Below are 17143 nucleotides of genomic sequence, written 5' to 3'. Positions count from 1 at the left end.
AATTTGATTTGAGTTTTCATTCGGTTTTTAAAGCGAGAACTTGACATTTTAAATGTAAATAAAGTTTATGACAATTTGTCACTTTGCTACTGTAGTGACCACTTGTTATGGAAACATGCAGTTATGATGGTTGACAGGTTATTTATTACACACGATGCACTGAAACCACAAAAGCTCGTATGACTCTATACAGTACATTCACAATACAGTTCCGTCAAATGTCTAAATCACTCACGACAAGCTTATACATGCAGTCTTCTAGTGATGGCAGAATTGGTTTCCCTCCCCTCTATAGATCTATCCAGGTCTTGAATAGATTGTTAGCCTGGCTCAACGAAAACAACAACAACAACAACAAATACCCACACACCGAGAATAAAACCTCACACTCTCTGTGTCGGTGAGCTATAGGCTATAATTTTTCCTCATTTTGTTCAGCCTGGTTATCTTTCCGTTGGTCTTCGTAACTCCGTCCCCCTTTTTCCCTGTGCTGTGTAGCGTGAGTTTACAATGGTGTGTGAAACACCGCGCTGTGTGGTTACGGTTACCTCGTGGCTTCTGTCCAACCGGAGGCGTTAGGAGATCACATCGCGCGCTTTACCCACCGGCTGCGCAGTTGCATGTTATCCTATCCAGCGCGAGCCTGGTACGAGATATCTACCGCAGCCGCCTAACCGGAATCTTCCTTTATATAGACGGAGACAAAACAAAAACAACCACATTCAACTGACGGCGGAAAAACATCCAGAACTTCCTGTTTTTCTCTCCTTCTTTATCGCGTCCTGGTTCTCTTCTTAGAATCTAAAGCCACGGAGCCTTTACTATATAACCTACAGTATATTCTTCACTATATAACCTACAGTATATCGGTGAGTAGTGTGACTTCAGACTTCACCTCTTTGTCAATTCATGCTTTCTCTCATCCACTAGACGAGGGGGAAGGCGGGGTCGATAAGAATCATGATTTAAAAAAAATCTATTGTAAGAGTTGATGATGTGTCGTTTTGCGCTCATGACTTTGTCACACCTAAATTCAATTGTGTCATGATGTTCCTAATTGGAGAGACAATTGTTGCATTTGGGGGACCTCCTGATTGACGACACAGCTCTATTTGATTTTATTTGAATGTCCGTTTATAAACTATATCATACCAATTTTGTAACAGGGCTTAAGTTGAGGTTCTTGTAGGTCATGGAGACCCCACATTGTAAATGCATGTCAGACATATCTCTAGTGTAATTTCCTGTGATTGTAGTCGAAGACTCCCAGTCTCCCAGTGTCATCCTAAAGTGGTGGAACTCTACTCTACATTTACTCTACTCTAACTCTACTCTACTTCAACTCTATTCTACTCTACTCTAACTCTACTCTACTCTAACTCTACTCTACTATAAATCTACTCTACTATAAATCTACTCTACTATAACTCTACTCTACTATAACTCTACTCGAATTCTACTCTACTCTACTATAACTCTACTCTACTCTACATCAACTCTATTCTACTCTACTCTAACTCTACTCTACTATAAATCTACTCTACTATAAATCTACTCTACTATAACTCTACTCTACTATAACTCTACTCTAACTCTACTCTTCCTTTACTCTACTCTACTCTAACTCTACTCTACTATAACTCTACTCTAACTCTACTCTACTATAACTCTACTCTACTATAACTCTACTCTACTATAACTCTACTCTACTATAACTCTACTCTACTCTAACTCTACTCTACTGTAACTCTACTCTACTATAACTCTACTCTACTCTACTCTACTATAACTGTACTCTACTATAACTCTACTCTACTATAACTCTACTCTACTATAACTCTACTCTACTCTAACTCTACTCTACTATAACTCTACTCTACTATAACTCTACTCTACTCTACTCCAACTCTATTCTACTCTAACTCTACTCTACTCTAACTCTACTCTACTATAACTCTACTCTACTATAACTCTAACTCTACTCTACTCTACTCTACTCTACTCTAACTCTACTCTAACTCTACTCTACTCTAACTCTACTCTACTCTAACTCTACTATAACTCTACTCTACTCTAACTCTACTCTTCTCTAACTCTACTCTACTCTACTCTAACTGTACTCTTCTCTAACTGTACTCTTCTCTAACTCTACTCTACTCTAACTCTACTCTAATTTACCTCTACCTCTATTCTACTCGTACTCTATTCTTCTCTCACTCTACTCTAACACTACTCTAAATATACCTCTCACTCTCCGGTGTCATGCCAACAGTAAAACATCCTGAGACCATTCATGTGTGGGGTTGCTTCTTAGCCAAGGGAGTGGGCTCACTCACAATTTTGCCTAAGAACACAGCCGTGAATATAGAATGGTACCAACACATTCTCCGAGAGCAACTTCTTCCAACCATCCAGGAACAGTTTGGTGACCAACAATGCCTTTTCCAGCATGTATGGAGCAACTTGCCATAAGGCAAAAGTGATAACTAAGTGGCTCGGGGAACAAAACATCGCTATTTTTTTGGTCCATGGCCAGGAAACTCCCCAGACCTTAATCCCATTGAGAACTTGTGGTCAATCCTCAAGAGGCGGGTGGACAAACAAAAACCCACAAATTCTGACAAACTCCAAGCATTGATTATGCAAGAATGGGCTGCCATCAGTCAGGATGTGGCCCAGAAGTTAATTGACAACATGCCAGGGCGGATTGCAGAGGTCTTGAAAAGGAAGGGTCAACATTGCAAATTTTGACTCTTTGCATCAACTTCATGTAATTGTCAATAAAAGCCTTTGACACTTATGAAATGCTTGTAATTATACTTCAGCATTCCATAGTAACATCTGACTAAAATATCTAAATACACCGAAGCAGCGAACTTTGTGGAAATTAATATTTGTGTCATTCACAAAATTATTTTGGCCACAACGGTACTCAACTCTACTCTACTCTACTCTACTCTACCCTAACTCTAGTCTATTATAACTCTACTTTTACTCTACTTTACCTCTACTCTAACTCTGCTATACTCTACTCTACTTTAACTCTGCTCTACTATAATTGTACTCTACCGCTACTCTAATTCTACTCTACCCTAACTCTACTCTCCTTTACTCTACCCTGTCCCCGGCCGTACTACTCTACTCTCCTTTACTCTACTCTAATTCTACTCTAACTCTACTCTACTCTCCTTTACTCTACTCTAACTCTACTCTACTCTAACTCTACTCTAACTCTACTCTAACTCTACTCTACTCTAACTCTACTCTAACTCTACTCTCCTTTGCTCTACTCTAACTCTACTCTACTCTAACTCTACTCTACTCTACTCTAACTCTACTCTACTCTAACTCTACTCTACTCTAACTCTACTCTACTCTAACTCTACTCTAACTCTACTCTAACTCTACTCTACTCTAACTCTACTCTCCTTTACTCTACTCTAACTCTACTCTACTCTAACTCTACTCTACTCTAACTCTACTCTAACTCTACTCTAACTCTACTCTACTCTAACTCTACTCTCCTTTACTCTACTCTACTCTACTCTAACTCTACTCTACTCTAACTCTACTCTACTCTAACTCTACTCTAACTCTACTCTACTCTACTCTAATTCTACTCTACTCTAACTCTACTCTACTCTAACTCTACTCTAACTCTACTATAACTCTACTCTACTCTACTCTACTCTACTCTAACTCTACTCTAACTCTACTCTAACTATACTCTACTCTAACTCTACTCTACTATAACTCTACTCTCCTTTACTCTACTCAAATTCTACTCTACTCTAACTCTACTCTCCTCTACTCTACCCTGTCCCCGGCCGCCTCTCTCAGCTGCCTCATCATAAACATGCTTCAAATTTAAAATATCACTGTATAGCCTTAAACCAGAGGTTTAATCTCATTGAAGGAGTGTAAAATCGATTCGTATCATTTCAGGCTGTTGCAACGCCATGACAGGCGAGAAGAAAGTCTCAGTAATCAATGGCAAACCAGAGGACGCCCTGGACTTCGAGTCAGCCAACGACAAGAAGCCGGTCAACGAGAGGGGCCACTGGAACAACAAGATTGAGTTTGTCCTGTCGGTGGCCGGAGAGATCATAGGGCTTGGAAACGTGTGGCGTTTCCCCTACCTGTGTTACAAGAATGGAGGAGGTAAGATATTCTACTGTATTATAGCAAATTCGGAGGTTAGCTGGAACCTGGGACTGGAACCTGGGTCCAACGACTAACAACCCAACATCTAAGCCATTACTTGACTGTTCCCTTACCTGTGTTATAAGACTGGAGGAGGTAAGACATTGATTCAACCATGTTGTAGATCATTCGGGGCGGGGGGGTAGCTGTTCTTCCAAAAGATCATAGGGTTGTTATAACAACAGAGGAGGTCAGATATTCCCCGACCCCTCTTATAACAACAGAGGAGGCCAGATATTCCTCAACCTCTGTTATAACAATATAGTGACCAATAACATATGCTAACCATGTGTACGTGACCAATAACATCTGCTAACCATGTGTACGTGACAAATAACATCTGCTAACCATGTGTATGTGACCAATAACATCTGCTAACCATGTGTATGTGACCAATAACATCTGCTAACCATGTGTACGTGACCAATAACATCTGCTAACCATGTGTATGTGACCAATAACATCTGCTAACCATGTGCACGTGACCAATAACATCTGCTAAACATGTGTACGTGACCAATAAACATTTGATTTGATTTGAACACCACTAGTCCTTCTTTATTCAAGAAAGATCCCCTCCCAATCTGTCTCTTTTGAGTACTGTAAAAAACAGAATCTTCTAGGACTTTCAATATTATAATCTTCATTCAAAATTATTATTTTTTCTTACTCCAAGGACTTGGCCTTTTCCGTGTCCGGGAAACTGGGCCCCATATTATTATTAAGAACCGTTCTTTTAACACTAGTCAACGTGTGTGTGTGTGTGTGTGTCTGTGTGTGTATCTGTGTGTGTGTGTGTGTGTGTGTGTGTGTGTGTGTGTGTGTGTGTGTGTGTGTGTGTGTGTGTGTGTGTGTGTGTGTCTGTGTGTGTGTGTGTGTCTGTGTCCGTGTCTGTGTCTGTGTGTGTCTGTGTGTGTCTGTGTGTGTCTGTGTGTGTGTGTGTGTGTGTGTGTGTGTGTCTGTGTGTGTGTCTGTGTGTGTGTCTGTGTGTGTGTGTGTGTGTGTGTGTGTGTTTTCCAGGTGCGTTCTTCGTACCATATATAATCTTCTTTATATGTTGTGGCATCCCGGTGTTCTTCCTGGAGACAGCTCTGGGACAGTTCACCAGCGAAGGAGGCATCACATGTTGGAGGAAATGCTGCCCGCTCTTTGAAGGTAATAATGCCTTTATTTATTTCATTTTTCTTCTCGATTATGTATTAATACATAATAAATAAATAAATAATGTCATTAAATAATTATATTTTGGTTATATTATTAACACTAAAGTCAACTATTGTGGTTTATATTCCCTTCATAATGATAATAAAAACGAAATAAACAATCACCCTCTCGATTACAATCACAGTTGACTATTAGTTAAGTACTTATCCTACCCTGGTGATTGTGCTGACTGTACATGTTTATCTATCTTATGACCTTACGTCTTTAATTCAAGTAATGATTGATGTTATTTATCCAACGTAGTGAGAAAGGAAGTCAAATATTGTTTTATATTCATCTTTATGTATATATTATCCATCCCATGCCGGTTTATTCTCTCTGTGTTTTTTCCTTACGATGAATTTACATACCTGTATGTTCTGTGTGTCTGTGTTTGTTTAAACCTTCCTGAGTATTTTCTCTCTCTCTGTCCCGCTGAACAGCTCATAGACTCCTATCTCCTGTTTCTGTAGTGAGGCAGCTTGATGTACCAGGACACCCCCTGGACAGGACACTAGTCTATCTCCTGTTTCTGGTAGTGAGGCAGCTTGATCTACCAGTACACCGCCTGGACAGGACACTAGTCTATCACCTGTTTCTGTAGTGAGACAGCTTGATGTACCAGTACACTCCCTGGACAGGACACTAGTCTATCTCCTGTTTCTGTAGTGAGGCAGCTTGATGTACCAGGACACCCCCTGGACAGGACACTAGTCTATCTCCTGTTTCTGTAGTGAGGCAGCTTGATGTACCAGTACACTCCCTGGACAGGACACTAGTCTATCTCCTGTTTCTGTAGTGAGGCGTCTTGATGTACCAGGACACCCCCTGGACAGGACACTAGTCTATCTCCTGTTTCTGTAGTGAGGCAGCTTGATGTACCAGTACACTCCCTGGACAGGACACTAGTCTATCTCCTGTTTCTGTAGTGAGGCGTCTTGATGTACCAGTACACCGCCTGGACAGGACACTAGTCAGGACACTAGTCAGTACACTGGACAGGACACTAGTCAGGACACTGGACAGGACACTAGTCAGGGCACTGGACAGGACACTAGTCAGAACACTGGACAGGACACAATTGGCCCAGCGTCGTCCCGTTTAGGCCTGTCATTGTAAATAAGAATTTGTTCTTAACTGACTTGCCTAATTAAATAAAACATTTTTTTTTTTAAATGACTCGACCACCCAATCTTCCGATTTTAGGGCGGACATTCTAGCCATAAGGTCATTGGTCTGTCTGTTTCATGCCTGTGTAATCTCTCTGTTTGTCCATGCCTGTGTAATCTCTCTGTCTGTTTCATGCCTGTGTAATCTCTCTGTCTGTTTCATGCCTGTGTAATCTCTCTGTCTGTTTCATGTCTATGTAATCTCTCTGTCTGTTTCATGCCTGTGTAATCTCTCTGTCTGTTTCATGCCTGTGTAATCTCGCTGTCTGTTTCATGCCTGTGTAATCTCTCTGTCTGTTTCATGCCTGTGTAATCTCTCTGTTTGTCCATGCCTGTGTAATCTCTCTGTCTGTTTCATGCCTGTGTAATCTCTCTGTCTGTTTCATCCCTGTGTAATCTCTCTGTCTGTTTCATGCCTATGTAATCTCTCTGTCTGTTTCATGCCTATGTAATCTCTCTGTCTGTTCTACAGGTATTGGCTATGCGACCCAGGTGATCGTGGCCCATTTGAATGTGTATTATGTGGTTATCCTGTCCTGGGCTATCTTCTACCTGTTCAACTGCTTCACCACGGAGCTACCCTGGGCCTCGTGTGATCACTACTGGAACACAGGTGAGAACACACCTGTTCAGGTGAGACCCATAATGCATCCTGCTTCACCTGGGTCCTACTTATAAAAATTTATAAAAAAACATTTATTTTATTATATTATATTCTAGTCTAGTCTATTCTATTCTAGTGTATTATATTATATTCTAGTCTAGTCTATTCTATTCTAGTGTATTCTATTCTAGTCTATTCTATTCTAGTGTATTCTATTCTATTCTAGTCTATTCTATTCTAGTGTATTCTATTATATTCTAGTCTATTCTATTCTAGTGTATTCTATTCTATTCTAGTCTAGTCTATTCTATTCTAGTGTATTATATTCTAGTCTATTCTATTCTAGTGTATTCTATTATATTCTAGTCTATTCTATTCTAGTGTATTCTATTATATTCTAGTCTAGTCTATTCTATTCTAGTGTATTCTATTATATTCTAGTTTATTCTATTCTAGTGTATTCTATTATATTCTAGTCTAGTCTATTCTATTCTAGTGTATTCTATTATATTCTAGTCTATTCTATTCTAGTGTATTCTATTATATTCTAGTCTAGTCTATTCTATTCTAGTGTATTCTATTATATTCTAGTCTATTCTATTCTAGTGTATTCTATTATATTCTAGTCTAGTCTATTCTATTCTAGTGTATTCTATTATATTCTAGTCTAGTCTATTCTATTCTAGTGTATTCTATTCTATTCTAGTCTATTCTATTCTAGTGTATTCTATTATATTCTAGTCTATTCTATTCTAGTGTATTCTATTCTATTCTAGTCTAGTCTGACCATCTACCTCCATGTTGTTCAATACTGAATATGTTCACTGTCTGTTTCCTAGTAGAGAACTGTGATATGTTCACTGTCTGTTTCCTAGTAGAGAACTGTGATATGTTCCCTGTTTCCTAGTAGAGAACTGTGATATGTTCTCTGTTTTTGTTTCCTTGTAGAGAACTGTGATATGTTCACTGTTTCCAAGTAGAGAACTGTGATATGTTCCCTGTTTCCTTGTAGAGAACTGTGATATGTTCACTGTCTGTTTCCTAGTAGAGAACTGTGATATGTTCTCTGTTTCTGTTTCCTTGTAGAGAACTGTGATATGTTCCCTGTCTGTTTCCTAGTAGAGAACTGTGATATGTTCACTGTTTCCTTGTAGAGAACTGTGATATGTTCACTGTCTGTTTCCTAGTAGAGAACTGTGATATGTTCCCTGTTTCCTAGTAGAGAACTGTGATATGTTCCCTGTCTATTTCCTTGTAGAGAACTGTGATATGTTCATTGTTTCCTAGTAGAGAACTGTGTGTGAAATGTGCCCTGTTTCCTTGTAGAGAACTGTGATATGTTCACTGTCTGTTTCCTAGTAGAGAACTGTGATATGTTCTCTGTTTCTGTTTCCTTGTAGAGAACTGTGATATGTTCCCTGTCTGTTTCCTAGTAGAGAACTGTGATATGTTCGCTGTTTCCTTGTAGAGAACTGTGATATGTTCACTGTCTGTTTCCTAGTAGAGAACTGTGATATGTTCTCTGTTTCCTTGTAGAGAACTGTGATATGTTCCCTGTTTCCTTGTAGAGAACTGTGATATGTTCCCTGTCTGTTTCCTTGTAGAGAAATGTGATATGTTCACTGTCTGTTTCCTAGTAGAGAACTGTGATATGTTCACTGTCTGTTTCCTAGTAGAGAACTGTGATATGTTCCCTGTTTCCTAGTAGAGAACTGTGATATGTTCTCTGTTTTTGTTTCCTTGTAGAGAACTGTGATATGTTCACTGTTTCCAAGTAGAGAACTGTGATATGTTCCCTGTTTCCTTGTAGAGAACTGTGATATGTTCACTGTCTGTTTCCTAGTAGAGAACTGTGATATGTTCTCTGTTTCTGTTTCCTTGTAGAGAACTGTGATATGTTCCCTGTCTGTTTCCTAGTAGAGAACTGTGATATGTTCACTGTTTCCTTGTAGAGAACTGTGATATGTTCACTGTCTGTTTCCTAGTAGATAACTGTGATATGTTCCCTGTTTCCTAGTAGAGAACTGTGATATGTTCCCTGTCTATTTCCTTGTAGAGAACTGTGATATGTTCACTGTTTCCTAGTAGAGAACTGTGTGTGAAATGTTCCCTGTTTCCTTGTAGAGAACTGTGATATGTTCACTGTCTGTTTCCTAGTAGAGAACTGTGATATGTTCTCTGTTTCTGTTTCCTTGTAGAGAACTGTGATATGTTCGCTGTTTCCTTGTAGAGAACTGTGATATGTTCACTGTCTGTTTCCTAGTAGAGAACTGTGATATGTTCTCTGTTTCCTTGTAGAGAACTGTGATATGTTCCATGTTTCCTTGTAGAGAACTGTGATATGTTCCCTGTCTGTTTCCTTGTAGAGAAATGTGATATGTTAACTGTCTGTTTCCTAGTAGAGAACTGTGATATGTTCCCTGTCTGTTTCCTAGTAGAGAACTGTGATATGTACCCTGTTTCCTAGTAGAGAACTGTGATATGTTCACTGTCTGTTTCCTAGTAGAGAACTGTGATATGTTCCCTGTTTCTGTTTCCTAGTAGAAAACTGTGATATGTTCCCTGTTTCTGTTTCCTAGTAGAGAACTGTGATATGTCTCCTGTTTCCTTGTAGAGAACTGTGATATGTCTCCTGTTTCCTTGTAGAGAACTGTGTCGATTTCCAGAGGAACGGCACCAATTTCACCTTCAACCCCAACTCCACCTCGCCTGTTGTAGAGTTCTGGGAGTGAGTACATTGTTTTATAATATAAACATACTGTATGTATAGCATCAGCATCCAGGCTAGTACCACAACCGGCCGTGATTGGGAGTCCCATAGGATGGCTCACAATTGGCCCAGCGTCGTGCGGGTTTGGCCGGTGTAGTGCTGTCATTGTAAATAACAATTTGTTCTTAAACGACTTGCCTAGTTAAATAAAGGATCAATTAAAATATAAAATTATATTTATATTGATACTGGACGTATAGCTGAACTATACTATACTGTATAGCTGAACTATACTATACTATATAGCTGAATTATACTATACTATATAGCTGAATTATACTTAATTATATAGCTGAACTATACTATATAGCTGAACTATACTATATAGCCGAACTACACCATACTGTATGGCTGAACTATATTCATGGGTTGCACATCGGTCACAGGTCGCACCCCACCATTGGTGTAAGTGCTCCTAAGACGTCTCAGATTTAGTTTTGCCCGATATTCTTTACTTAAGCTACTGTAGCTGTATTTGTATATTTAGTATGGATCCCCATTAGTTCCTGCCAAGGCAGCAGCTACTCTTCCTGGGGTTTATTATGGATTCCCATTAGTTCCTGCCAAGGCAGCAGCTACTCTTCCTGGGGTTTATTATGGATCCTCATTAGTTCCTACCAAGGCAGCAGCTACTCTTCCTGGGGTTTATTATGGATCCCCATTAGTTCCTGCCAAGGCAGCAGCTACTCTTCCTGGGGTTTATTATGGATCCCCATTAGTTCCTGCCAAGACAGCAGCTACTCTTCCTGGGGTTTATTATGGATTCCCATTAGTTCCTGCCAAGGCAGCAGCTACTCTTCCTGGGGTTTATTATGGATCCCCATTAGTTCCTGCCAAGGCAGTAGCTACTCTTCCTGGGGTTTATTATGGATCCCCATTAGTACCTGCCAAGGCAGCAGCTACTCTTCCTGGGGTTTATTATGGATCCCCATTAGTTCCTGCCAAGGCAGCAGCTACTCTTCCTGGGGTTTATTATGGATCCCCATTAGTTCCTGCCAAGACAGCAGCTACTCTTCCTGGGGTTTATTATGGATTCCCATTAGTTCCTGACAAGGCAGCAGCTACTCTTCCTGGGGTTTATTATGGATCCTCATTAGTTCCTACCAAGGCAGCAGCTACTCTTCCTGGGGTTTATTATGGATCCCCATTAGTTCCTGCCAAGGCAGCAGCTACTCTTCCTGGGGTTTATTATGGATCCCCATTAGTTCCTGCCAAGTCAGCAGCTACTCTTCCTGGGGTTTATTATGGATCCCCATTAGTTCCTGCCAAGGCAGCAGCTACTCTTCCTGGTGTTTATTATGGATCCCCATTAGTTCCTGCCAAGGCAGCAGCTACTCTTCCTGGGGTTTATTATGGATCCCCATTAGTTCCTGCCAAGGCAGCAGCTACTCTTTCTGGGGTTTATTATGGATCCCCATTAGTTCCTGCCAAGGCAGCAGCTACTCTTCCTGGGGTTTATTATGGATCCCCATTAGTTCCTGCCAAGACAGCAGCTACTCTTCCTGGGGTTTATTATGGATCCCCACTAGTTCCTGCCAAGCCAGCAGCTACTCTTCCTCGGGTTTATTATGGATCCTCATTAGTTCCTACCAAGGCAGCAGCTACTCTTCCTGGGGTTTATTATGGATCCCCATTAGTTCCTGCCAAGGTAGCAGCTACTCTTCCTGGGGTTTACTGATGACTCAGTGTCTCAATGGTAGGGATTAACTGAGCTGGGTTTGGGTCATTGATAAGTCATTATCTCAACGCAGCCTTATAATGCTGTGAAAGGATCAAGGAACACAAATTATTTGGTTGGATCCCATCCTCCTTATAAAACAAGCTATGCTTCCAGAAGGTATCAACATTGTCAATAAATGTTTCACCCGCAGAACTGCAATAGTCTGGTAGCCAGTTACGGAGGGATACAAGTCTGTTGAACTGTTCAATGCCACGATTTAGGGAGGGCAGATGGCGAGATATTATGGGGCGTTTGTTGGTGTCAAGCAGAGAACCAATCAGTTCTGTAATCCATCTTCAGCTGTTCTGAGCTGCCCTTCATAATGTCCTTGAATCCCACACAAACTATGATAGACTCAATTTCCTGATGCAGGTTTAAAGTATTTGGGAGCAGCTTATTGATGTCCTGATGCAGGTTTAAAGTGTTTGGGAGCAGCTTATTGATGTCCTGATGCAGGTTTATAATGTTGGGGAGCAGCTTATTGATGTCCTGATGCAGGTTTATAATGTTGGTGAGCACCTTATTGATGTCCTGATGCAGGTTTATAATGTTGGGGAGCAGGTTATTGATGTCCTGATTGAGGTTTATAATGTTGGGGAGTAGCTTATTGATGTCCTGATGCAGGTTTATAATGTTGGGGAGCAGGTTATTGATGTCCAGTACTCGTGCTCCTGGGTACCACAACGTTTTAGTTCCAGAGACATTTCTCACCGTTGAACTGTCCAATACAACTGCTGGAGAGGGGGATGGAAATATCTGCCCATTCCTACCCCTCACACAATTGGTTGAACCTTTCACTGGCCCACGAGCAGCAGGATAGCGTAGGCCCGCTGCTCCTGGCGACTCCGGATTGGAACATTGGAACTCCGGATTGGAACATTGGAACTCCGGATTGGAACATTGGAACTCCGGATTGGAACATTGGAACTCCGGATTGGAACATTGGAACTCCGGATTGGAACTCCGGATTGTCAGTATTGTCCCACATAAGAGCATAGTAAATAGTTCTACAATGCTGGCGAAGCGGATACCATTGCAACCTAGCTAGCTGTATCCCTGTGGCTACTGTATGTGTAGCCAGTCTATTGTGACTGTGACTCCAGCAGATGTAAAGTAAATTCCATTTAAATTCTAGTCAATTCAGGAAGTGCAATGAATTTCCAATTCCAATTATTACCAATGCTTTTCAATGAGCGAAATCTGGAATTGGAATTTGGTTTACTTTCTGAATTGACTGGAATTGAAACGCAAATTATCCCAATCCTGGGCTCCAGTATATTAGTGTATATGCAGACAGCCTACTGTTGGTTTGGCTGCAGTACTCCGGTAAAACTGAGGGAAACTCAGTGTGCAACCCAAGAGACAACAATTTGCTGTAGCCTACGATTGACATACTTAACCATTTCCCTAATAATTTGTGTCTACCAGCATCAGTGGAGATCTTGCACAGCCGGAGATGTTATGATGTGGAGACAAATCTGCTTGTGTCAGCATGTTGTGTTGTTGGGAGCAGGATTCCTGTCTGGCTGCCAAAGGGCAGGCGGCCATAGAAGAGATGGCAAGGCTACTGTATCACTGCGAGGCTCTGCCCCAAATGTCACACTATTCCCTATATAGTGCACTACCCATAGGGCCTTGATCAAAAGTTGTGCACTATATAGGGAATAGGGTGTAGTTTGGGGGGACACACAGGCAGCTATTAAGGATACGAAATGCTACTGTATGATATCTCTCTGAACCTGGACAATCGTTGACCGGGCTATAGGAGCGATGCCAAACAGCTAGCTAACGCTCATAGTCATCTACTCTAGGAGCAGGTTGAGTCAAAGTACCGTAGCAAAACCCTGTTTGGTTACCTGGCTTATCACATCACATTCAGAGGTTAGCCTATCCTATGGCTAGCATATTCAGAGGTTAGCCTATCCTATGGTTAGCTTATTCAGAGGTTAGCCTATCCTATGGCTAGTGTATTCAGAGGTTAGATTATCCTATGGTTGGCCCATTCAGAGGTTAGCCTATCCTATGGTTGGCCTATTCAGAGGTTAGCCTATCCTATGGTTAGCCTATTCAGAGGTTAGCCTATCCTATGGTTAGCATATTCAGAGGTTAGCCTATCCTATGGTTGGCCTATTCAGAGGTTAGCCTATTCAGAGGTTAGCCTATCCTATGGTTGGCCTATTCAGAGTTTAGCCTATTCAGAGGTTAGCCTATCCTATGGTTAGCCTATTCAGAGGTTAGCCTATTCAGAGGTTAGCCTATCCTATGGTTAACCTATTCAGAGGTTAGCCTATCCTATGGTTAGCCTATTCAGAGGTTAGCCTATCCTATGGTTAGCCTATTCAGAGGTTAGCCTGTTCAGAGGTTAGTCTATCCTATGGTTAGCCTATTCAGAGGTTAGCCTATCCTATGGTTAGCCTATCCTATGGTTAGCCTATTCAGAGGTTAGCCTATCCTATGGTTAGCCTATTCAGAGGTTAGCCTATTCAGAGGTTAGCCTATCCTATGGTTAGCCTATTCAGAGGTTAGCCTATCCTATGGTTAGCCTATTCAGAGGTTAGCCTGTCCTATGGTTAGCCTATTCAGAGGTTAGCCTATTCAGAGGTTAGTCTATCCTATGGTTGGCCTATTCAGAGGTTAGCCTATCCTATGGTTAGCCTATTCAGAGGTTAGCCTATCCTATGGTTAGCCTATCCTATGGTTAGCCTATTCAGAGGTTAGCCTATGCTATGGTTAGCATAGTCAGAGGTTAGCCTATCCCACTGTAGCTCTCCCAGATTGAGCCAGAGTAGGAGTTTGAATCAGCTGGCTAACCAGTTTCCTACACTTTTACAGATGCAGTACCTTCCTTTGACATCCTGTTGTTGCAGGAATTTTCCTGCGCAGCTGGAAATCAAAACTTATAGTGTATTCAATAGTTTGTCGTTTCCATTTTAGAATTTCAGACTTGATTTGCCCTAATGAAAAATGTATCAACCCCTACAAAACATGTCCATTAATTATAATCCACAATTCACATTCCCTGTTTACATTCACATTCACATTCCCTATTTATCTGTAAAAACTGGCTCAAATAACGACATGGCATCTGTACTATAATCTGGTGTTCATGGAGAATTGACAACAACTAAGTGTTGTGTAAGTGGCAGTATACTTGTTTCATGCTAATTACAGTATCGAGATGTCACATTTTACAGTATACTAGTTTCGTGCTAATTACAGTATCGTCATGTCATATTTTACATTATACTAGTTTCATACTAATTACAGCATCGAGATGTCACATTTTACAGTATACTAGTTTCATGCTAATTACAGTATCGTCATGTCATATTTTACAGTATACTAGTTTCATTGTCATGTCATATTTTACAGTATAATAGTTTCATGCTAATTACAGTATCGTCATGTCACATTTCAGAAAGTGTTGCTAGTTTTGTGAGGTCAGCATTGTCCGTTCATGGACTCCATGGCAGCCATATTGAAATACAATGAAGTCACTTGGTATTCCCTGTGGATGTCTTTCTGGCCTGGTCCCAAACCTTAAGAGTTGAACCAGGGCTGGTCCCAAATCTGCATGTGATATCTTGCCAACGCGTATGGTCATTGACATGCATGACAACTCGGCTATAGATCAGATCTGGGACCAGTGTGGCCCTAATTCAACTCTTAAGGTCATTGTCATGCCAACAGCACTTTAACAGATCTGGGACCAGGCTAGAGCCAGGTCTGGCATTTGATTCTTGTTCAGTCAGGACCCCAGCAGCACTGGAAGACTTATTAGCTGCCACTCCAACCCCAGAGTAGTGAAGGAACGAGACTGGTTTCAACAGTGTTCTGCCCTGGGCCATGGGTTCTCTGAGTACTGGGCCCTGGGTTCTCTGGGTACTGGGCCCTGGGTTCTCTGAGTACTGGGCCCTGGGTTCTCTGAGTACTGGGCCATGGGTTCTCTGAGTACTGGGCCCTGGGTTCTCTGGGTACTGGGCCCTGGGTTCTCTGGGTACTGGGCCATGGGTTCTCTGGGTACTGGGCCCTGGGTTCTCTGAGTACTGGGCCCTGGGTTCTCTGGGTACTGGGCCCTGGGTTCTCTGTGTTCTCTGGGTACTGGGCCCTGGGTTTTATGGGTACCGGGGCCTGTGTTCTCTGGATTCTCTGGGTACTGGGCCCTGGGTTCCCTGGGTACTGGGCCCTGGGTTCTCTGGGTTATCTTTGTACTGGACCCTGGGTTCTTTGGATACAAGGCCCTGATTTCTCTGGGTTATCTGGGCACTGGGTTCTCTGTGTACTGGGCCTTGGGTTCTCTGGGTACGGGACCCGGGGTTCTCTGGGTACTGGGCCCTGGGTTCTCTGGGTACTGGGCCCTGGGTTCCCTGGGTACTGGGCCCTGGGTTCTCTGGGTTCTCTGGGTACTGGACCCTGGGTTCTCTGGGTACTGGGCCCTGGGTTCTCTGGATACAAGGCACAGGTTTCTCTGGGTTATCTGGGCACTGGGTTCTCTGGGTACTGGCTCCTGGGCCCTGGGTTCTCTGGGTACTGGGCCCTGGGTTCTCTGGATACAGGGCCCTGGTTTCTCTGGGTTATCTGGGCACTGGGTTTACTGGGCCCTGGGTTCTCTGGGTACTGGGCCCTGGGTTCTCTGGATACAGGGCCCGGGTTTCTCTGGGTTATCTGGGTACTGGGTTCTCTGTGTATGGGCTATGGGTGGGGGAACACATAGATGATCAATGGCCAGGGTTGGCCCCAGATCTCTCCTCTCTCTCTCACTGTAGACACAGACACTCAATCACTCAATCACCTAATTGATAATGCACATGAAATATGTCATGATATGTCAGTATGTCTTGGATAGGGTTGGGGGTCAATTCCATTTCACAGAAAACCCCAATTGAAATGCAGTTGATACCAACCAATGGTTTAAGATGTCATTTCTAATTTTAAAACAACATTAAAGATACCTTTTTATAGAGATATTTTATTAATTGTGTGTCTTTCCTGATATGTTTTTTGTCGTCGTTGCTCAAACAGACGTCGTGTCCTCAAGATCTCCAGTGGGATTGAACACATCGGGAAGCTACGCTGGGAACTGGCTCTGTGTCTGGCTCTGGCTTGGGTCATCTGCTACTTCTGCATATGGAAAGGGCCCAAATCCACCGGAAAGGTAAAACATTTTTTCATTAGCTATAACAGTCGAGCCTTATTGCGGAACATTGCCTTTAGATTTCGATCGAGCGATGAAAGAGATTCTTTCTCATTACTTCCTGGATACAGTATTGAATTGAGTTACGTGGAAGGTTCTGCTACTCTTTGAACAGGGATCTCAGTATTAGACTTCACGCATGGTTACAAGATCACTGCAATATCACTGCATATCACCGCAATATCTTACCTGTTGTGTGAAATGGAAATGTGTGTGTGTGTGGAGGGGGGGTGGTAATGATTTGGGTAATACCTGGTAAGAATAAGAAATAAAAGTAACA

General features: G+C 42.0%; 1 protein-coding gene across 2 annotated transcripts in view; it reads left to right on the top strand.

The window, feature by feature from the left end:
• The first annotated feature begins 492 nt into the window (after positions 1-492).
• The window catches only part of LOC139413917 (solute carrier family 6 member 11b), a 63278-nt gene continuing 46627 nt past the window's right edge, over positions 493-17143 (top strand). The window contains exons 1-6 of one of the 2 annotated variants that reach the window (XM_071161775.1): positions 493-869; positions 3946-4161; positions 5224-5358; positions 7048-7188; positions 9826-9907; positions 16692-16824. In XM_071161775.1, the coding sequence (XP_071017876.1) occupies positions 3960-4161; positions 5224-5358; positions 7048-7188; positions 9826-9907; positions 16692-16824 (693 nt within the window). In that variant the 5' untranslated portion in view covers positions 493-869; positions 3946-3959. The remainder of the gene's footprint in view (positions 870-3945; positions 4162-5223; positions 5359-7047; positions 7189-9825; positions 9908-16691; positions 16825-17143) is intronic. The other variant, XM_071161776.1, reaches the window with a different exon arrangement.

Source organism: Oncorhynchus clarkii, chromosome 7, assembly GCF_045791955.1.
Source record: "Oncorhynchus clarkii lewisi isolate Uvic-CL-2024 chromosome 7, UVic_Ocla_1.0, whole genome shotgun sequence".
NCBI classification, from domain to species: Eukaryota; Metazoa; Chordata; class Actinopteri; order Salmoniformes; family Salmonidae; genus Oncorhynchus; species Oncorhynchus clarkii.
Note: the sequence above shows the minus strand (reverse complement) of the source record. Positions and strands in the feature narration are given on the sequence as shown.